This window comes from Callorhinus ursinus, unplaced genomic scaffold, assembly GCF_003265705.2.
Source record: "Callorhinus ursinus isolate GAN/ISIS: 27379988/994484 unplaced genomic scaffold, GSC_fseal_2.0 scaffold61, whole genome shotgun sequence".
NCBI classification, from domain to species: domain Eukaryota; kingdom Metazoa; phylum Chordata; class Mammalia; order Carnivora; family Otariidae; genus Callorhinus; species Callorhinus ursinus.
The window spans coordinates 973107-994650 of record NW_027397123.1 but is presented as its reverse complement, the minus strand read 5'-3'; the positions used below and the strand labels follow the sequence as shown (position 1 = coordinate 994650).

The following is a 21544-nucleotide window of genomic DNA, read 5'->3' as shown; positions in this document are numbered from 1 at the left end:
CCTCTCCCCAGCTCCCCTCTATCCCTGACCCCCCCCCCCCACTCGGCGGCTTGCTCCTCAGGCAACAGCCCAGAGTCGGGCCCAGTCAGTGGGGGGCTCTGAGCGCGCAGTCACAGAGGGGCCCTGGCTGGCAGGGGCTCCGTCTTCAGCACAGGACGCCTGGAGCTGTAGCCCAGCGCTGGGCCCAGGGGAGGCCCAGAGGCATCTGGGTGGCCGGCCTCGGCTCTTCCTCCACTGAAAAGCTGTGGCTAGCTGAGCACACGGCAGTGGGCCGTGGACCCCGCTCTTGTCTCCCATCTTCCAGACTGAGGCTCTGACTCTGAAGCCCATGGATGAGCCTCCCAGTGCCCAGAACGTGTATTTAAATTCCAAGAGTGGACGTGATTTTCAGTGGGAGGGGGTCCTTAACTGTCCCCGAATTCTCGTTGGTGATTCGCCTGCCCTCCCCCAGGGAAGTTAAGCCATTCAGTAGAGAGACGGGTCGGGGTGGGCTCTCTTTCACTGGGAGTCTCTCAGTTGGAGTCCGTGAACACCCAAAGCTGTCCACAGATGTGTTTGGGGGACACCTGTGAGCCTGAAATTGTGTGCATGCCGTGTGCATATGTTTCCTGGGGGTGAGAAGATCCGTACGTATCCTCAGGAATCGGAAAGGGGCCAGTGGCTCCCAAGCAGGTGGAAATGCACGATTCTGGGCACGTGGTTGTTGGTAGAGTAGGCCACACCTCTCGTACCCTTGGGGACGCAGGGGCCCAGGGCACAGGCTTTGGGAGCCAGCTGGGGTCTCACCCAGCCCCACCCCGACCCCTAGCGCAGCATTTGGAACCTGTAGGACTCAGGCCACCTCCCCCAGAGACCCCAGGGCAGATCTCTGGGAGGTGACGCACCTGAGGGCCCCCTGCTGGGAGGAGATGGAGCGACCCAGTGGTCTGGCTCTGACCTCTAGGCTGCAGCGTGGAGCTCCAGCACGCCCGAGGCCAGGGAATTGAGTAGTTGGACACCTCTGCTCCCCCTCCCACCTGCAGCACCTCTGACCCCCACTGCCCGTGCCCCGCTGCAGGTGAAGCTGTCGGACTTCGGGTTCTGTGCCCAGGTGAGCAAGGAGGTACCACGGAGGAAGTCACTGGTTGGCACGCCCTACTGGATGGCCCCCGAGCTCATCTCTCGCCTCCCCTATGGGCCAGAGGTAAGCCAGCGGTGGCCTGGTTGCCCCACTTTCGGCACCGGTTTACACTGTGACTGCTGGAACAGCGGGAGTGCTGGGGGTGGGGTGGGGCTCAGCGTGGGAGGTGGATCACTGGGGATGGTTCTGTAGGAGAGGGGGTAGGCACGCATGCAAGTGTCCATCCCTGGTGAGCCCGGCCGGGTGATGTGACAAAACCCACCCAAATGGCTAAAGCGAAACACGAAAGCTCTGGGTCCCAAGAACTATGGTGTTAGGGGTGGGTGACAGGCTTCGGGCCCAGCCGTCCCTGTGCTCTGTCCCTCCTCAGCCCTGACTTTGTCCGTGTGGGTCTTCACCCGGGCAGGTGCTCCCCTCGTCGGGGCAGAGCTGGCCGGGCAACTCTGGGATGTCCCCTTGCCTTTGAGTGCCACGGGTTTTCCTCGATATTTCCCCTAAAGTCTTCGGGTTGGCTCTGATCGGCTCAGCTCAGGTCACATGCCTGCGCATGAACCAGTTACTGTGTCCCAGCGATGCAGATGAGACAGCTGGTCACCGAGCCCTCGACGCTCCCTAGAGCGAGGGGGAGAGGGTGCTGCGTGGGCAGTACCCCTCAGAGGGCTCCTGGGGGAGGAGCGTGTGGGTCTGGCAAGCTGGGGGTCAGAGGGGGTGTTTGGGGCCCGAGGACTCCAGGAGCAAGGAAGCAAAGGCAGAACCAGGGGCCACGCCTCCGTGGCTTCCCCCAGCACTGGCCCGTCTGGGCACAGCTCAGCCCTCCTGGCCCTTCCCCACTGCAGGTGGACATCTGGTCTCTGGGGGTGATGGTGATTGAGATGGTGGACGGGGAGCCCCCCTACTTCAACGAGCCACCCCTCAAAGCCATGAAGATGATTCGGGACAACCTGCCACCCCGACTGAAAAACCTACATAAGGTGGGCCCCGGCCGGCAGGCGGGTGATGTGAGGGAGGTGACACTTCCTCTGTTTTGGGCTCCCCGGCCCCCTCCCCACGGGTCCCCTGAGCCCAGTGGTTGTGCTTAGGCCAGCTGGCTGAACACACACAGCAGAGCCAGGCCTGGGAGAGCAGCCTTCCTGGTAGATGAGTCACCCGGGGAGAGAGGGGTGCCTCCGGGGCCCCGCCCCTGTTGCCTCCTTGCACAGCTTTAAAATGGAGAAGAAATGAGCCCTTGGGGTCTTTGGATGTGTTGCTACCCTTGGGGCCAAACTCTAGACACCTGGGCCCTCCTGGCCCCCTCCCTGGGCAGTGAATGCTGTCAGCCCATTTAACGGAGGAGGAAACTGAGACCCAGTGGCCGGTCAGCATTGGAGTTGGCACTCAGACCTCCCTGTCTCTCTCCCCCACCTCCTGACAGGTGTCACCCTCCCTGAAGGGCTTCCTGGACCGCCTGCTGGTGCGTGACCCTGCCCAGCGGGCCACGGCGGCTGAGCTGCTGAAGCACCCGTTCCTGGCCAAAGCGGGCCCGCCCGCCAGCATCGTGCCCCTCATGCGCCAGAACCGCACCAGATGAGGCCCAGTGCCCTGTCCCTGAACCAAAGAGCCCCTTGGGTCACCCCTGCCCGCCACAGGCCAGTCGGGGGCCGGCCCCCACTCCTCCCTGCCTGGGAGACACTCCCTGTGGCGCCACCCTCCTTGCGGGGGGTGGGGGAGCGTGCAGGACCCTACTACTGAACTCCAGCTTTGATTTTGTGACTTGTAAAAAAAAAAAAAAAACACAGGGACTTGTGGGAGCAAGTGAGGGTCCCCGGCCTCCCCATCCTCCGGGACAGCCCCTTCCTGTGTCTTCCTGTCTTCCAGGAAGGACAGGCGGCCCCCTCATCACTGGAAATCATCTGCAGTGGGGGCTGTTGTGGGTGGGGAACACTACAAAAGGCGTGTGTGCGCGTGTGCACACGCGTGCACGCGTGCGTGAGTGTGCACGCACGCCCGTGCCGAAGGTCCAGCTGCTCTGTCCTCCAGCCTGCGAGAGGGTGTCTCTGAGGCCTTGCCTGACACACAGCGCAGCCCCGCGGCCCCCCCGAGCCATTGCGGGGGTCGATCATGAATGTCTGAAGAGTGGCCTTTTTCCCAAGTCCCGCGTCCCCTCTCTGTGGCTCGCTGGGGAGATGGGGGTCGGGGCTTCCCGACCATCCCCAGCCTCTGCAGATGACTACTGCACCTGGACAGCCTCCTCTTTTCTAGAAGTCTATTTATATTGTCATTTTATAACACTCTGGCCCCTGTCCTGACCTGGGGACAGACGGGTCTCTGCCCCGCGGGGCGGCACCAGAGACAGAACCACTGCTCCAAGAATCAGGTTCCCGGCCCCTCGGTGCGGCCCCACCCCTCCTCCCCTCCCTTCCCTCAAGTTAGTTTTGCAATTAAAACGTTTTCTTGTTTTGTGTGTGTGTGTGTGTGTGTGTGTGTGTGTGTGTGTGGTGTGTAGAGGCCCCTCTCCGTCCAGGCCATCTTGGTGTGGGATTGCGGGGAGGGACTCGACAGAGAGAGGGCGGCCTGGCGAACCCCAGGATTCCAGCCCATCTTAGGGCAAGGGCCATGTCTGGGGAGGGTGGGGAGCCCCCAGGTCGAAGCAGCCAGTAAGGACCCCCTGACGTGGGATCCAGGCTCGCCCACCCCCTGGCCTGCAAACACCAGTCCACCAGCGTCCGTGTGCTGCGATGCCCAGTTTGCCAAATCTGAGATTTGCCCTAGTCTTGTTTTAAAGGTTGTCTGTCTTGAGCGTGTTGGGTGGATAGGAATGGTCCTTGATGAGCTGATGTTAGTAAATGGGCCGTTCAGAAAATCGTTCTCTGGGCAGGTGGGCTTTTGAGGACTCGGCTAAGGCGGATGGATGGATCTGGAACAGCCAGCTTTAGGGATGCTCCACTGGCCAGAACCCTCCCTCTAAATCAGGGTCCCGGGGGGCCGAGCCTGGGTCTCCACGAGGGGAGAAAGGAATTGGCTGGCATCCATTGGGCAGCGCTGTGTTCTGGCCACTGACCACCCAGGTTGGTGTGAGCTTGGACTGTGTGCGTCTCCCTGAGTACCCGAGAGGTGGGGGGGGGGGGCAGTAGCTCCCCTGGGGAGAGCTGGAGCATGAGCAGTGAACCCCACTGCCCCTGGCCCCAGGGACCGCAGCCTGGCTTGTGGGCAGGAAACGTGTGGAGATTCTGGCTTGGGCTATACCTCCTGCTCCCACCCCAGGGCACGCCTCTCCACAGGCCCCGAGCTCCCCAAGGCTGGAGTGCCACGTCTGTGCCCGGGGCTGGCCACGAACAGGCACCCTGTAGATGGGGAGTCAGAGGTTTAAACATCCCCAAGGAAGCAGCTGTTGCCATGTTGAATGTGTTGGATGCCTGGGTGGAGCTGTTACATCTCTGGGAAGAATTCTGCCAAAATGGGTATAAGGAGAAACAGAAAACAAGAAAAGACCAAAGTAACATCCCCCCACACACACACCAAAGAAAAAGCTTTGGGCTTGAATGCTTTTACAAATGAGTTCTACCAGACTTTGAAGTATCACGTAATTCCTACCTTGTACAAACTGTTCCAGAAAATAGAGAAACGATGGCAGCCCGACTCATTTTCGGAGGCTGGTACGCCCATGGTTCCACAGCCAGCTAAGGACGGTGAAGAACAGGGTGGCACAGAGCCACCTCACTCCCAGCCCGAGTGCCTCGCCTCCCTGGCCCCCCCCCCGGGGGGGCTCCAGGACGTGCCGCTGTGGGTGAAGGACCCCTCTGGGACAGGAGGTCCCTTGCCAGGTCATTACATGGTGGAGGAGCCAACATTCGGCCCCATGGTGACTGCCGTGATTGTCACCTTCTGCCACCAAAACTGTTTATTTTGGGTGGCCTTGAGAGCGTTTCCGGAGGCCCCGTGCCGCCTCCTGCTGCCCCTGCCCATCTGGAAGGGGTTCCCAGGGCATCCGTGAAACCCCTCCAGTTGTTTCAAACAGGAGATTGAATACAGGGGGTTGGTCCCAAAAGTATCGGGAAGGCTGGGGCAGCCAACAGGGCTAGAGGCACAAAAGGGCTCAGAGGCACCACCAAGTTCCCGGAAGTCGGCCCGTGCCTCTGCGGCAGCGGGAGCAGAAACGTTCTTCCAGCTTCCCACCCACCCCAGCTCCGGGGCCTCCTCCAGGCAGGGCCCCACTGGTCCCAGCCGGTGAGGGAGTCCGTGCCGGGCATCGGCGGGACAAGGGAGCACTCAGAAGGGCAAGTGTGGCGTAGCAAGAGCAGACACCTGCCCCAGCGGCCATGTGGCCCTGGGGACTGGCTTTGTCCAGACGGTACGGACCAGACGAGCCGTGGTCCCACACAAAGTAGTGAGTGTTGCCTCAGCGGCAGCAGGGGACGCTATGCTCTAAACTGCGAAGGCCCAGGAGGGCATGTATTAGCCCGCAGGTCAGACGAGTGTTTACAGACACCAAAAATGAGTTGAGTGAAACAAGTCAGACCAGTGGTTTTTTCCAAGTGTGGTTCCCGGACCAGCAGTATCCCTGGGAACTTGCTGGAAATGCAGATTCCCAGCCACACCCCAGGCTAAATAGGTGGTACAAAGGAGGACCGAAAGAGGCCGGCAGGGCCCTTTAAGGACAAGACCCAGAGGTTGTGCCATTGCCTCATTGGCCAGAGCTTCATCACGTGGCTGCACCCGGCAGCAAGGGAGGTTGGGAAACGTAGTCTTTATTCTGGGTGTCTGTGTGTCTGTGTGTCTGTTACTGTAGAATTGTGATTCTCCACCTCTGCTAGACTCTCCACCTTCACTAGACTCCCCGGGCTTCTCCGGAGAACCCAGAGGCAGACCCAAGTGTACTCAGGTTGAGCTTAATATATAAGGATGGCCCCACAAAACAATGAGGGAAAAATAGATTGTTTACTAATAGAGTTGGGGGAAATTGGTTCATTTTTCTGGAGAAAAAGAAAACGGGATCCCTACCTAACACCACAACAAAAGAACACTAGATCTGTGCTTCCCGGGACAGTAGCCACCGATCACACGTGGCTATTTAATTTTAAATTAATGAGATAAAATGAAGCATTTCAGTCCCTTCGTGGCCCTAGTCACATTTCACATCCTCCACTGTCACTTTTAACCAGCGGCTACTAACCAGACGGCTTAGATAGGAGACCTTAACATTATCTGAGTTCCCCTGGACAAGGTTTCTCTGATGGATTAAGCATCCTCTGACAGACAAACTATAAAGGCGACAGAGGAAAATACTTGATGACCAGCAGTAGAGAAGGGCTTCTTAAAACTCCAGTGGAACAAATTGTCAAAAAAAAAAAAAATAACAATGTTAAAATGTAAAGTTTTGTTCAAGGAAAGACATCATGGGCAAATGTAACAGGCTTCAGAAAGGGAAAAAATATTTGCAGAGTCTAACACGGATCACGTTTTGTTTTGTTTTGCTTTGTTTTAACAAGAAAAAGAGCAACCCAAATAGAAAAATGGGCAGAGGGTATAAACAGGCAACTTACAGAAGAAAAAAACCCAAAAGACCAACCAGGGTGTGCACAAGGTCTCAAACTCATTGGTAATTGGAGGAAGGCACATTTCAACAAGCTGTCATTCTACCACGAGTCTGGTAAAAATTCGAGTCTGGTTTAGTCCAATGAGGTATCACACATACGCATCTCACAATAATTCCGCTCCCGGGTGCCTTCCCAAGGAAATCATGGGACCCTGTGGGCGCCCGCACGAGGATGTTCACTGCAGCGGTGTTTATGGGGTGGGAGCTGGAGGTGGGCTGGGTGTCCACTCTAGGGCAGCGAATGGGAGGCCCAGGGACCACACGCCAAGGACTCCCATGCAGTCCTCAGGAGCCAGGGACCAAGTGTGCCCACGGGAAGGGAGAGCCAGACCAGTGATGGAGAAAGTAAAACCAAGATCTATGAGACCAGGCCACGTGTGTCGATTACAAATTAGGGACATAAAACAGAAATACCCGTTTTTCAAGATTAAAAAAAGGAGACTCATTTACATAATAGAACGGCTCCTGGTGGGGAAGAAGGAGGAGAGAAAGGGAATAAAGAGGAAGAATAAATGAACATGAGAGGGGTTTGGGAGGAATAAAGGCCTTGAAGGTCATGCTGAAGGTCTGTCGTACAAACACAAGGGCAACCCTCTTCCGTGTGCATTAGGGCCTGGTCACAGGTATTTGAATGAAAATTATCCAGGTGATTCTAATGTGCAGCCAGAATTGAGAACAGGAGCATGGCTGAGGGGGCCGCCCCACACTTTGTCACTGCGTCACTGCTGGACTCAAACCTCCTGCCCACCTCCTGCCAATGCCCCAGAACTTACAAAGAGGGGCCCAGGAGAGCATCTCATGCCTTCCCCCATTTCAGAGATGCAGAAACAGGTCCACGGAGGGGAAGGACCTGCCCAGGGTCCCATGGCCTGGGAGGACCAGGCCTAAAGTCTCAGGTCCCCTGGTAGTGTCTGTGGCGGGCCTTGAGCTGGGCCGCGGGACTGCAACATTGAACAGGACAGACACGGTCCAAGGAGGCCCAGACCCCAATGCCCCAGGGCGAGGCGGGTAAACATCGGGGAGCAGGAAAGTGGTGCCCCATGTGCCCCTCTGAAGCGCAGTCACTTCTCAGGTCACTGCGGCCTTGTGGGAATTTGGCCCCATGATGCCAAATGTCCGGATTTTTCTTTTTTGTTGTTTTCTTCGTAAGAAATACCTATTTTCATATGACAGCTCTTGAATCTGAAAGATAGGCAACCAACTCAGCACGCTGAACAATATCACGTGGGCCCTGCAAAATCAAGGGAATAGCTAACCAACCTGAGGTCACACAGCCAGAAGGTGGAAGAGGCGGGATTTGAACCCAAGCACACGGGGCCCACGAGTCTCTGCACATCCCCACCAGGCCACGGCCTCCAGGACTGGGCAGGCCTCCCTTGCTAAGGCACCTGCGGGGCCATAGGACCCAATAGGAAAGTGTCAACTTGACCAGGGCCAGGCCCCAGAAAGGAAGCTCAGAGGAGAGACAGTTGTTCAAGAAGACTCAGGACTGAGAAGTGTTGGGGCCGGGAGTGATTTGGGACAGCACACGGGGTCCTGGCCTGTGGTTTGGGGAGGTGGGGACAGCTCACAGCCTTTCCCCGAGAAGACCAGAAGCATCTACAGAAGTCTGGGGCCCCGCTGGGTTAAACAAAGGTAAACTCTCTCCCTTTCTTCCTCCCTCCCTCTCTTCCCTGTTCCTTTATCTCTGAATTTCTCTCTCTCCCTTATTCTATCGCTTAATCACACTTAGTACTTAAGCCGGTAACCCAAACCCATGGTGCAAAATGCAAAAGATTCCAAAGGGGGTAAGTTGCAAAATCAACCTCCCTTCCTCCCTCCCCCAGAGGCAGCCCCTGGTAGAAGTTTCTGGCTTCTCCTTCCAGAAATGTATGCACGGGCCAGGAAAGACCTACATGCATATGCAGATTGTGTCCCACTTTGCACAAATGTTCGCATAATGTCCACATCCTTCTACATCTTGCTTTTTCCTTCCTAACACTGTGTCTTGGTGGTGGTTCCTTGTTGGTAGGCCAACAGCCACCTCACTCCTGTTGGTGGCTAGAGTATTCTTCCATGGAGCATGTGAGCCATGAGTTATGGAAACAGTCCCAGTCGATGGACCGCCGGGAAACTCGCAGCTGTTCGCTGTTTTGAACAATGCCACAGTAGAGATCTTGCATATATTTTATATTTGGCACATGGGCAAATTTATCTTGTGTACATACGCCTTGCCTCCTCCCCCACCTGCCACTGGACTCCATCCTGCCCTCTGCCCTAGGTAATGCCCTCTCGGTATCTCTAACCTTCTAGATCCTTCTCCGCCTCTGGTCAACCTTGTCCCAGTCTCTGTCTTTCTCTTTCTTTGCTTTCCTCCCCACCATCCTCCCCCTGCCTCCTCTTTTCCTTTAACGCTCTCCCATTTCCCTCCTTCTTACCCTACCTCATCCCTGCCTCTCTGTCGCCCCCTGTAGGATGAAGCTGACTCACCGCTTCCTCCACCAGACCGTCGGGGTTTATATTTGGGGAAGGCAGCACCCAGCCCAGCTTATCTTTCTCCCATCCCCTACCCCCCTCCTGACCTGGCTGGGCTTCCTCACCCCTGCAGCCCCAGTGGAAAACCTACTATCTGTTTCCCAAAGCCCCCAGGTGCCTGCCCTCCAGAACCCCACCATTCTTTTTCTACCAGTAAGATTGGGTGGTGGGGGTGATACCGGTTTTTCAGTGGAAGCCGTGGGAGCTATCCTCGGGCAGCCTGGACGTGCTTTTTCGACCGGACAGAGGCTCCCCTCCTGCCTGAGGTCGGCCTTTTTGTCCTCCCTGCGCGGCAAACAGAGCAACCAGTCTTTGTCAGACCTGAGCTGGGGACAGACCAACAAACAAAAAAACCCCCCAGACCCGCCCAAAGCCTGCCCTGGCAATGCTGACATTCTCACGGGGTGACACAGTTCATGACCAAGTGAACAGATCCACATACTCATAGGTATTTATAAATCATACTGAGCTCAAGACAAAAAGAACGGGGTGTGACGGTAGGGAATAGCAAGGGGGGGGGTGGGAAATTGCCCTTGGCTGGGGACTTATACTTATGTATAGCCAATAATCACAAGCCTGTATTGTTGGGTAGAATAAAGCCAGAAGGGTGTGTGTTATGAAGAGGTGACATTTGAATGGGGATGAAGGCAGCCACGCAAGCATGGAGTGGAAGGCGGGGTAGGCAGCAGGGGCAGCATGTGCAAAGGCCCTGAGATACAAAGGAAGTTGGAAGATCAAGGACCAGCAAAAACACGGGACACCACGAATGAGGGGAGAGTGTGGGCCACTGCGGGTAGCCCTGTGGGGAGGAGTTAGCCCCAGCTTACATATGGGAAACTAAGGCTTGGGGAAGGAAAGCCCTTCACCCAAGGACACAGGGGGACAGGGTGGGGACTGTTGAGCTCGGGCAGCCTAACTTACGCTCTGAACCACCAGGACAGTGGTTCTCAGTGTGGGATCCCAGACCAGCATCACCTCTCGGCCCACCCCAGAACTACTGAATCAGGAACTTGGGGTGGGAACACGGTCTGGAGCTCAGCAGTCTGCGATTAACAAGCCCTCTAGAGGATTCTGACACACAGTCAAATTTGAGAACCACTGAGCCAGGCTCTCCCACCTCCCCAAACGTTGTTCCTGTCCTCTGAGGGATCCCTGTCCGCCGTGGGTTGAATGGTGGTCCCCAAAAAGATACGCCCACAACCTAATCCCCAGAACCTGTGAGTGCGACCTTACTTGGAAGGGTTTTAAGGAGAGCAGAGCCATGGCCAGATGGCTGATAAGAGGAATCATCCCAGGAGTCAGATACTAGCATGAGGAACCTGGACCCCAACCTGAGCCATGCTGCCCAGGGATGCAGATCTGGGGGCCAGGCTGCCAGGATTCAAATCTCAGTTCTGCCACTTCCGGGCTGTGTAACCTTGGGCAAGTCACTTTACCTCTCTGTGCCCCAGTTCCCTCACACTAAAGTGGGCTTAATAAGAACAATACCTACCATAGTGAGTGCGTTCGATTAATGCATATGGAGCGCAGGCGCCCGGCTGGCTCAGTCAAGGGAGCAGGCGACTGTTGGTCCCAGGGTTGTGAGTTCAAGCCCCACGTTGGGGGTAGAGATTACTTAAAAATATAACCTTAAAAAATAAAATACATGGAATGCATAGAGCAGTGCTTGGCCCAGAGTGAGCGCTTCACAATTGCTATTATTATTGTTACTATTAGAGCTCATTCATTTCTTCACCTGGCGACACGGTGATGCCTCCCAGATCTGTGTCTGCGCTGTGACCTCTCTCTGAACTCCCACCGCGTACATCCAGTCACCTCCTGGCTCTGTCCCTTTGGATGTCCTGCGCTTAACACATCCTCGATGGAATGCCCCATTTCCTGTCCCCCCCGCAATGTGTTCTGCCCTCCGTCTTCCCCTCTCGCATAACAGGGCCACCTTCTGTCCACTCCTCAAGGCCAGTCACGAGGAGATCCTGGATCTGCGCCCTGCCAGGCACTCCATGACCCCACCCTGGTCCTGTCCACCCTCCTCTCCCTCCTTGCTGTTCGCCGGACCCCTCTCAGCCGGAGATCAGTTATGTTTCCTCCTTTCCCACCTTCCCTGAGATGCCACTTAGAATGCATTACACCTACCTGCCTACAAGATAAACCTATGCACTGCCCCATTTCTCACTGATCTCGTCGCCCCTACATTCCCTCTGCTCCGGCCTCCCTGCTGTTCCCCAAACACACTAGGCTTGGTCCCACCCCAGGGCCTTTGCACTTGCTGTTCCTGCTGCCTGGACACGCTCAACTCTTTCCCCTTCTTCAGGTCTCCACTCAAACGTCACCTCCTCCGAGAAGCCCTCCCTAACTACCTTAGTTAAAACAAGCTTCCAGCTCCTTTTCTCTGTCCCCACAGCCTGTTCTTCACCTCCACAGCAGTTGATACTGTTTGTCAATTAACCAGCTACCCCTTGACTTGTTGAAGTTGTCAATTAACCACTCCCTTCCTGCACAAGGCCAGAAGCCCCGTGGGGACAGGAAGCTGTCTGTTTCTTCACCATTATATCCCCGATGCACAGGGCTTGGGGATGTAAGTAACAGTATTACTTAATAAGTATTATTACTTATTATTCTTTAGTACTTAAGTATTTGTTTAAAGAATAAGAGGTAGAAAGGCAATGGGAAACTAGGAATCCTTGTTTCCTGTCTCTACTTTTTCTTCACATCAATAGCAGCCTATGAGGCCCACTGTTGGACATCTTGCTCTTTTCACTTAACAGGCTTGTAGATATTTTCTTCTTAGTATGGATACAGAGTTGCTGTATTCTTTTTGTTTTGCTCCTTATTGAGGTATAACTTACATACAATAAAACGCACCCATTTCAAATGGATAGCTTGGTGAGTTTTGACAAACGTATTCTCCCATATAACCACCACCACCATGAAGACAGAACTTCCGGGGCGCCTGGGTGGCTCAGTCGGTTGAGCATCTGACTTTGGCTCAGGTCATGGTCTCAGGGTCCTGGGATCAAGCTTTGTGTCTGCGCTCAGCACGGAGCGGAGTCCGTTTGTCCCACTGCCCCCCCCACCCCGCCCCCTGCTCATGCTCTCTCTCTCTCTCTCTGCATGCGAGAGAGAGAGAGAGAGAGAGAGAGAGAGAGAGAGAGAGAGCACAAGCCAGGGGGAGGAGCAGAAGGAGAGGAAGAAGCAGACTCCTCATCGAGCAAGGAGCCCAATGTGGGGCTCGATCCCAGCACCCCAAGATCATGACCTGAGTGGAAGGCAGATGCTTAACCGACTGAGCTACCCAGGTGCCCCCTTAATAAATAAAGTCTTAAAAAAAAAAAAGAATGAACTTCCTCATCTCCCCAGAAAGCCCACCTCCCACCTCCACGCCTCTTTGCAGTTGACCCGCCCTGGCCCGCACCCCACTCCCCACCCCAAGTCCAGGGAACCACCGACCTCCTTTCTTGGATTCTAGATGTCCGCTGCCTTTTCCAGCGTTCTCCCTAAACGGAAGCACACAGCCCGTGCACTTTTTGGCTTGGCTTTTGTCACTGCACGACGGTGTTTGGTTTCAGCAAGTGCTTGTACGTGTGAATACCTAGCTCCTTTTTCTTACTGAAAGATAGTGTGGACGTGGCACGACTTCATCCTCCTGTTGATGGACCCTCGTGATGGTTCTCAATTTGGCACTGGTAGGAAAAAGTGTTGTGTGCGCGCCTTTGTGTGGACGTGTGCTTCCACTTCTCGCTAAATCCTGGGAGCGGGGGGACGGCCACCCTGCAAGGTGGGAGGGCATCTGGTTTTTTGTTTTTGTTTGTTTTTTTAACTACTCTCCACACCCAACACTGAGCTTGATCTCACCACCCCAGAGATCAAGAGTCACCCGCTCCCCGGACTGAGCCAGCCAGGAGCCCCGGATATCTGGTTTTATAAGAAATTGTCAAATTGTTTTCCAAACTGGTCCCATGATTGCTCATGCTCTGAATGCTTTGTGACCCATGAGAGGTGGCTTTAGGGAGTGGTGGTACGTCAGTCACCCAGGCCTCAGCCTGTTCAGAAAACAGGTCCCCACACCAGGACCTTCACCACTTGAAGGTGGAAGGAGGGGATGTTTGAGATCCACTTGGCTTTGTGCCCCCGATTCCTCAGATTTAAGTAACAGTGTTTCTCATAGTATGGCAGGCGCAGGAGAGATGCTTCTGAAATTTTCCACTCTGGGGCCCAGAGGGACCAAGGCTGACTCCTGGCAGTGGGACTGGGGAGGACACATTTTGAGTGAGCATCCTGGGTGAGTCTGACATGCCGTAAAGCTTGGGACCACTGCGTGTGGGTTGGGGGTGGGGGGGGGTAGGTGGGAGGAAAAGTCATTCCAGGTAGAAAGAACTTTGGGCGCAAAATGCCTGAGATGGGAGAGAACAGGTCAGGGAAGCAGGGACCAGAAATCCAGTCCTCGAATGGCAGCCAAAGAGCGGGGATTAGTCTCCTGAGGGCACTGGGGAACCATGGTGGGTTTAAGTGGGGGTGTGACTGTTTGGGTTTGGGCTCTTGTAAGGCCCCTGTGACTGCCATCTGTGTGTGTGCGTGCGTGCGTGCGTGTGTGCGTGTGTGTGTGTGTGTGTGTGTGATATAGAAGGGGTGAGGACCCCAGGAAGGAGATGATGGGAAATGTGGTGTGGAAACTGTGGCAAGCCGGGGGGAGGGGGAGCAGGCAGAGGAGGGGTGCGGACCCCATTCTGCACACTCTTTGCTGCAGGCCACTCCCTGCCTTGGATCCTGACCTGGGGACAACCGACTCCCCTCACCAGACACCCCCCCGCTCTGGCTCTGCCCCCTTCTTCCTCCTCCCTCACGCTTCTTCCTGCTGCTCAGGCTCCGGTGAGGACCGGTGGGCTGGCGGCCAGATATGGGTATGGGCTTGTGTGCTCGAGGTGGCCGGGGGAGTGTCTCCAGCTGTACGTGCGCTCTGAGCTCGCTGAGTGTTTGTCTGAGAGTCTCCTGGGACTTCCTGGTGCATCTGGGCTGCAGCCCTGGGGTGCATTGGGTGAGTTACTAAACCTCTCTGTGCCGGTTTCCTCATCGGCAAAATGGGTATAGCAATAGTATCTATTTCCTAGGGAGGATGTGGAGATGGAGTTAATTACTCAGAGCCATGCCTGGCACACAGGCAGCCCTCAATTATATAAGCAGCATCATTTGGGCGTGAGCTGAACTCCGTGTCCCGGGCATGTGTCTGTCGTTGGCGTCTTGCAGGAATCTGGGGCCGGAAGTGCCCCTGGAAGCATCGGGGGTTATCTGGGGCAGCATGGGAGCAGGCCTGCGAGGGTGGCCTCTCTTTCCTTCTCTGTGCAATGGGAATAACTACAGCACCCCACACACGGTCGGCGGGTGCGCAGGCAAGCCTTGCGCTGGAGGGCGTCTTTACGCGCGCCTATTACCTTTCCTTTGTCGATAAAGTGCAGCTGATAGTGGTGTCCTCCTCCGTCTCTGTTGCCGGAGGATGACACGAACTGGTAAGCACCTAGAACAGCACCCAGTACCCAGAAAGCGCTCCCTGTGGAAGCTGCCATTGGCACTCGGCGCCTGCGCTTGCCTGGGCAGGATGTGGGGTGTGGGATGTGGCCCAGGCAGGAGGCGGCCGTGGGCATCTGGCCCTACAGGTTCCTCGTCACCCCACTTCCTCCGCACCCCGACCTCTTGCCCCCACCATTGCCCCATCCCTCACTCCCAAATCCCCAGGACCTCTGAGGGCAGAGGCTTTGGTAGCCGTGCCCTCTGCCCCAGCCCCCGGAAGGGGTACAGACACCCCCCAAAACCCAGGTGGGGTTACTTCTCCCCTCTCTGCTGCTATCTCAGTGCCTCCCTGGGGTCCCTCCATCTCTGTGCCTCTGAGCGTCTCTCCGCCCTCCACTTTGGTTTCCAGAACAGGAAACGTCAGGGTCCCAAGGGGGTGTCCCAGGTGAGGAAGCAGCGGAGGCAAGACCTCCCCCCTCCTCCCAGATGAGAGTGGGGGTGGGGGAAAGAGGGGGTCTTCCTTAATGAACCTCTTAATCCTGCCGCGCCGGATCTTAACGAGGGGGAGGGACCTCATTAGAGGGCAGGGAGCCCTGACATTAGCTCCTCCGTCACACCCCTCTCCCAGGGCCAATGCCTGGGCCCTCAGCTGGCCCTGGGGAAACCGGGGCGGGAGGCTTGGGAAACCGAAGAGGGGCTGGGGGCCCGGACTCCTGGGTCCTGGAGGAGGGGACGACCTGCACTCCTGGGTCAGACGGAGCAGGGAGCTGGGTACCTGGCCTCCTAAGTCTGAGGGTGGAGGGCCCGGGGACCCGGAGCCTTCCCCTAACACACCCCTCTCTCCAACGCCCCGCCCCTCCCGCCTCCAGTTAACCCCAAGCCTGCGGAGGAGCCGGGGACAGTCGCCCGGAGCCCACGGATGGAGGAGGAGCGCGACCGACACGCGCTCGGCGGCGGGATGGAGGCCGACGAGCCCGCCAGCCCCCGGGAGCCGCCGTCGCCACCCCCGCCGCCGTCGCCGCCGTCCCCCGCGGCCCCCGACGCCCCCGGGCCCCCCCAGCCCGAGCAGCCGTCGGAGGCCTACGCGCGGCAGCTGCTGCTGGAGGAGTGGAGGCCCCCCGGCGGGAGCCTCGAGCTGCCCCCGCGCCTCACCTGGAAGCTGCTCTTCCTGCGGCGGCCGCTCTACCGCAACCTGCTCCGCTCGCCCAACCCCGAAGGTGCGGGAAGGTGCGGGACGCGGCGCGGCACCCCGACCGACCGCCGCCCGGTCTCCGCCTTCCGCCGCGCGCGGTTCACTCGGACCGTCGCGCTCCTCATCTTTCTGTCTGCTCCCTCGTGTCTGTTCCCTGGGCTCTATCTCCGTCTCCCTACATCCTTCCCTGTCTCTTCTGTCATTGTGCCCCTCTCCGGCTCCTTGCGGCTCTCTCTTGCCACCCCGCATCGCCCTCTCTCTCTTTCTATGTCATACGTCCCTGTCTATCTCTCCCGGTGTCTTCCTGCCTTACCCTGGATGTCTACCTCTCTCTCCCTGCCTCCCTCCCTGCCTGCATTCCTGTCTCTTTCTCTAGGTGCCGCTTGCTCTGTCCCTCTGTCTCTGTCTCACCAGGACGCCCTCCTCCTCCTTCCCTCCTTCCCTCCTTCCCTCCTTCTTCACTGCACCATCCTTTCCCCCTCCCCCTTCGCCTCCCCCTCCCCCGCCCGGGGACATTCTCAGGACTCTCCCAGGGCCCTGACTCACACATCCCTGCCAGGCAGGTCTGGCCTGGTACAGATTCCTACCCTTCAGCAGAGCCCTGGGCGGAGGGAGGCAGGCGGAGGCCCAAGGGCTGGAGGCGGTTTCAGCCACTGAGGCTCCATTCACCCGTGCATTTCAGGCATCAACATTTATGAGCCAGCACCCCCTACTGGTCCCACCCAGCAGCCCCTGGAGACGCTGGGTAAGTGCTTGCTGGCTGGGCCCAAGGGGACGGAGTGGTCCTGGGGAATGGGCATGTTCTAACCCTCTGCTCCTCCACCTGCCAGGCAACTTCCGCGGGTGGTACATTAGGACTGAGAAGCTCCAGCATGACCGCAGGTGGGTGGCCAGGACCCCTGGGGCCCTGCTCCAGCTTCTCACTGCAGGGCCCAGAGAAACTGACTGTGTGCCCCTCTGGGCCTTAGTTTCCTGCTCCGTACCCAGGGTTTGTCATAAAAGAGGACGCCTGTAAAACACAGCACAGGCTCTGGCTGGGTCCAGCTTGCATATAGTAGGTGCTCAATAAATAGCCCCTATCACAGTTACTCTTCTCCCCCTCTTTCCCTGGGAGGGGGAGTCACCCAGGCCACCATCTACCCTCCATTAAACCGAGCCCTGCTTCTGCACGTTGGGTGAGACGGTGTAATTCAAGGGCTGGGTTGGGAGCCCAGCTCTGCCACTTTGCTGCTTGACCTTAGGCAAGTGACTTCCCTTCTTGAGCCTCTGTTGCTCATCTGCATCATGGGGTTCAGACAATCTGGCCCTCAGAGGGGAGTGGGGGGAGCTGAGGCTATAAGGTGGGGAGTAAATGCTTAGCACCCGTACATGGGTGCTCTTGATGTCTCTACGAGGGCACCATGATCGAGGTTTCCTGCTCCCAAGAACCCCAGCTGGTCCCAGACCTCACCTCCCTGTGCCCTCTCCCGCAGCTGGACGGTGAAGCAGCAGTGTGTGGATCTTCTGGCCGAGGGCCTGTGGGAGGAGCTCCTTGATGATGAGCAGCCGGACATCACGGTCATGGACTGGTACGCGCCTCTGCGCAGTCAGCCTGCCCCGCCGGGTCACGCACAGGGCTCCCCAAAGCGCGAGCCTCACCTGTCCTCCCTCCCCTGGTGTGAGCTGGTCACCAAGACCCTCCTGCTACCGTTCTAGCCCCTTCCCTCTGAGACTTCCAGCTTCTGAGATGTGCCAGGCTGGACACTCGTCCCTTCGTTCTTGGATGCTTGTCACCCTCTGTTCTCGAGACAAATTCCTCCTTATCCTCTGGGATTCTGCTATACGTGGCTCCACCAGGAAGCCTTCCCTGACCACCCCCATGCTGGGTCAGATGCAGCATGCTCCAGTGCCCTGGACTTCCCCCACCGCAGTCCTTAGCATTCCGGATGGTCACTGTCTGCTGACAGGTCGGCCTCAGACTATGTGACTTCCACGAGGGCTCCACGGGGGGCCATTGTGGTCACTTGGTCAGTGCCGGGGGCACAGAGCGGGAGCCAGCGATGTGCCTTGTATGGTGCTTAGGGCCAGGGGCCAGGGGCACTTCGGTGGCAGCTAATGGCCTGGACCCTACCCCCAGGTACGAGGACAGCCGGCTGGACGCGTGTGTCTACGAGCTGCACGTCTGGCTGCTGGCGGCTGACCGACACACGGTCATCGCGCAACACCATGTGGCCCCCCGCACCTCTGGGCGGGGCCCCCCCGGCTGCTGGCTCCAGGTGAGCCTCTGGCCAAGCCCCGCCACGTGTTCATGTCCCAAGACCTCAGAGAGGGCGGAGGTAGGAGACGAGGGTTCCCGGGTCCCTGATGGCACTTCTCCCTCACCCCCGGTGCCGCCGCAGGTGTCCCACGTCTTCCGCCAGTATGGCCCCGGCGTGCGCTTCGTCCACTTCCTGCACAAGACCAAGAACCGGCGGGAGGCCGGCGGGCTGCGGCGGACGAGGGTGACCGATTCCTCCGTGTCTGTGCAGTTCAGGGAGTGACTGGCTGTTCGGCTCCCGGCCTGTTCTGACCCCTTGTCTCACGTGTCCACTGCCTTGACACTTTCCTGATCCTCTAGCACCTCCCTGATCTCTTAGCAATTCCCTGACCCTTTGCACCTCCCTGACCCCTTAGTATCTCCTTGTACGCTTTATCCCTTTGGATCTCTTAGCATCTCTTTCACCTCCCTGGCCCTCAGAAGTCCCTAGCCCTTAGTGCCTCCCTGGCCCTTTAGCTCTGCCCTGTTGTCTTACTGCACAGCACCACCTGTTTCCGTCATATCTTCATGACCCCTCAGCTTCTCTTTGATCACTTACCACCTCCCAGGCCCCTGATTCCTGCCCAGCCCTTGATTTCCCACTAATATCTTCCCACCCCCTTGAATGCCTGACTGGCGTTTCTTCTGCGCTCTCTGAGCTCCAGGAGGGCTGAGGGCAGCGACCACTTCTCCCCGAGCCAGTGCTCGACAGATAGTAGGTGCTTCATAAATCTTTGTTGATTGATGAATAAATTCACGAGCACAAGGATGCCAAGCATTTCCCTGGTCTTTGCTTCTCAGAATGACAGAGTTCACATATCCCACTGGCACTTCCTGTAATCCTTATTCTCGGGCACCTCACTACCTCTGTGCCATTTGCAGCTCCCTCGATGACCTCTGGTCTCTTCACATATCCCCAGTTCACAGCCTCTTGGCATCTCCACTTACCTCTCCGCTCGTATTTCGGCCTCTCAGACGCTCCTCACATTTCCTCTCCCCCTCCAACCCCAAATTCTCACCCCCCAGAGCTGTCCCCATACCTCTCCTCCCTACAATACCCTCATTTCTCCTCCCTCATTCCTCCAGAGTCCCCAAAGCCATCAGGGCACCCACCAAGGGCCATCATCACTGGGGATGGTGGTGGGACAGACGGCAAATTTGACCTAAAAGTTTTTTTCGTGTGTTGGGGAAAGAAAGATTGAAAGTCTTTAACAACTCCTAAGTTCTCGGCCAGATCAAGCAAGAGACCCTGGTCTTAGCCTGGGGCAGGGTCCTTGAAGGCCCCTTGGTGTCCCAGGCCTGACTCCTCAGGGAGGCTGGAGGTCCCTGGCAGGCCAGAACAGCTGGGGAGCATTCGTGGGGAAGGGCTATCTACCAAAAAGTGCGGGAAGCATTTTAATGTTTAACAATCAGCCAGTGGTATTACTGCATGTTACATACGTGTCCTGTGGATGTGTGTCTTTTTGTGCCCACCTAAATCCATGGCCAAATCTCTGAGTACAGCCCCACCTCCAGCATTGTCCCAGGTATGGGCTGAGGCAGGCCAGACTAACCTGCTCTCTCCCCCACCTCACCCTGTCCTATGTGGACTTAGGTCCCAAGCAGGAGTAGATGGCAGACGGATAACTTCAAAAGGGCTATATTGCAGGGAAGGCGCGGGGCGGGGTTGGGGGGGGTGGGGCAGGCAGAAGTTCTCTCCTCCTGGGGGTTGGGGCCTTCAGCAGACCTCAGTGATAAGGCCAGGTGAGGGGCTCTGCCCCGTGTGGGGGTTGAAGATGAAGTATCTTTAAGGCATCAGTAACACCTGCAACAGAATAAAAATTATCACCAGGGGGGTGCCAGGGGCTCAGAGATCCAGGGTGTGGGGGGGGGGTTCTAAAAGGCTGAGATGGGGTGGAGGGCTGGGGCTGGGCTCCAAGTTCAGGAACTAGGCATCCTGGGGGCTCTTGGAGCTCTTGTGGACGGAGAGGGAAAGGTGAGGTGGTTTTGGAGAATGCTAGGACTAGATTTAGGGTCCCACGGTCTGTGATCTCCCACAGGTGAGCGCACAGTGGACTGGGGGGGGGCAAAGTTGGATCTGGGGGGCTCCAGAACCTTAACAGGGACTTTGGGACTGGTTTCCAGGGCTGCGTCTGATCTAGAGGGTCTACATGGGTGGAGAGCATGAGGGTAGATAGCGTGTTCCCAGAACTGGGTCTGGAGTCTTGCAGTGGGTCAGTTTAGAGTCTGGGAGTCCCAGAGCTGGCTCTGGTGGCTCCGGGAACTGGGACAACTGGCTTTGGTTCTGGGGGCTCCAGGGTGAGAGAACTCATGGCTCCCCATCCCCACGTTAGGCCTACCTAGGACTGCAGCTCTGGGCAGATCGGCAGGTGGAGGATTCAGGAAGGCGGGAGGCAGGTGCTCCCAGAATGGAGGCTAGGGGCCTAGGGGGTGGGGTCAGCTTCTGACTCTGGGAATCCCAGAGTTGGGCCCGGGAGGTCCGAGGGCCATGGGCTTGGGGGAGGGGGTGCGGGGAAGAGGAGGGGGACCTCCAGGATTGGTTCTAGGGACTCCCAGTGGGGGGGTCGGGGGCCGAGGGGCCTGGGAGCCCCGGGTTGGCGCGGCGGACGCGGAGGCGGGGCCGGGCGGGCACCTGCAGTAGACCGACGCGATGGTGTTGGACCAGTGGCCGAAGATGCCCTTGCGGAACTCTTCGAGGCGCGGGTAGACGCCGGTCGAGAACTTGCGCGACTTGCCGGCCTTGCCGCGTCGGGACCACACGGTGATCTCGCAGCGCGGGGCCACCACAAGCGAGGAGGCGACGTTCGTCCAGTCGGAGGGCAGGAAAGGCAGGTCGGTTCCCGGCTCCAGCGACAGCTCGGCGCCCCCGCAGCAGTTCTCGTAGTAGGGGTCGCTCTTGTCGTAGAGCTTGGCGCACGTGCGCGTCCCGTCGGCCTTCTTGAGGTCCGCGGTTGCCGGGCAGGCCGCTCGGGCGCCGGGGACGGCCGCCAGGGCCAGGGCCAGCAGCAGGGGGCACAGCGGGGACATGGCGACACTGCGGGGCCTCGTCCCCGCGCCCTTTTATGCATCTGACCCGTGGGAAAGGAGAAGCTGCGAGATAAGGACGCCCTCCCCAGCCTACCCCCGCCTCACCCCCGCCCCCCACCCCTCCCGGGGCGGGAAACCTTCCTAACCGAGGTCAGAGACCCACAGCCGTTGAACCGACATACTTGTGTACAACTTAGCAGCTTAAGATTTCACGTGGCAAACAACCCCCTTTCCAAATAAGGAGAGGCCAACGGAGGGGGAGGGAGAGGGGGCTGGGTCTCCAGGCTGGGCAAGTCCCCCCCCCCCCCCCCCAGCCCCGTCCGTCTGGGAAGCAGAAGCTTG

The 21544-nt window shown here is 57.8% G+C and overlaps 3 protein-coding genes across 5 annotated transcripts in view; 2 read left to right on the top strand and 1 right to left on the bottom strand.

Annotated features, from left to right (window-relative positions):
• Nucleotides 1-3563, top strand: part of PAK4 (p21 (RAC1) activated kinase 4) — a 42254-nt gene extending 38691 nt beyond the window's left edge. For all 3 annotated transcript variants that reach the window (XM_025854624.2, XM_025854623.2, XM_073885128.1), the window contains 3 exons: nt 1058-1183; nt 1957-2091; nt 2532-3563. In XM_025854624.2, the coding sequence (XP_025710409.1) occupies nt 1058-1183; nt 1957-2091; nt 2532-2687 (417 nt within the window). In that variant the 3' untranslated portion in view covers nt 2688-3563. The remainder of the gene's footprint in view (nt 1-1057; nt 1184-1956; nt 2092-2531) is intronic.
• Nucleotides 3564-15627: 12064 nt separating this feature from the next.
• Nucleotides 15628-18931, top strand: NCCRP1 (NCCRP1, F-box associated domain containing). Its single transcript, XM_025854308.2, has 6 exons — nt 15628-15925; nt 16583-16645; nt 16731-16782; nt 17373-17468; nt 18017-18155; nt 18279-18931. The coding sequence occupies exons 1-6, from the start codon at nt 15628-15630 to the stop codon at nt 18417-18419; spliced, it is 789 nt and encodes a 262-aa protein (XP_025710093.1). The 3' UTR covers nt 18420-18931.
• Nucleotides 18932-19798: 867 nt separating this feature from the next.
• On the bottom strand, nt 19799-21261 carry SYCN (syncollin). The gene is made up of 2 exons (XM_025854338.2): nt 20808-21261; nt 19799-19979 (listed from the first exon to the last, which is right to left on the bottom strand). The coding sequence occupies exons 1-2, from the start codon at nt 21200-21202 to the stop codon at nt 19970-19972; spliced, it is 405 nt and encodes a 134-aa protein (XP_025710123.1). The 5' UTR covers nt 21203-21261; the 3' UTR covers nt 19799-19969.
• Nucleotides 21262-21544: the final 283 nt, after the last annotated feature.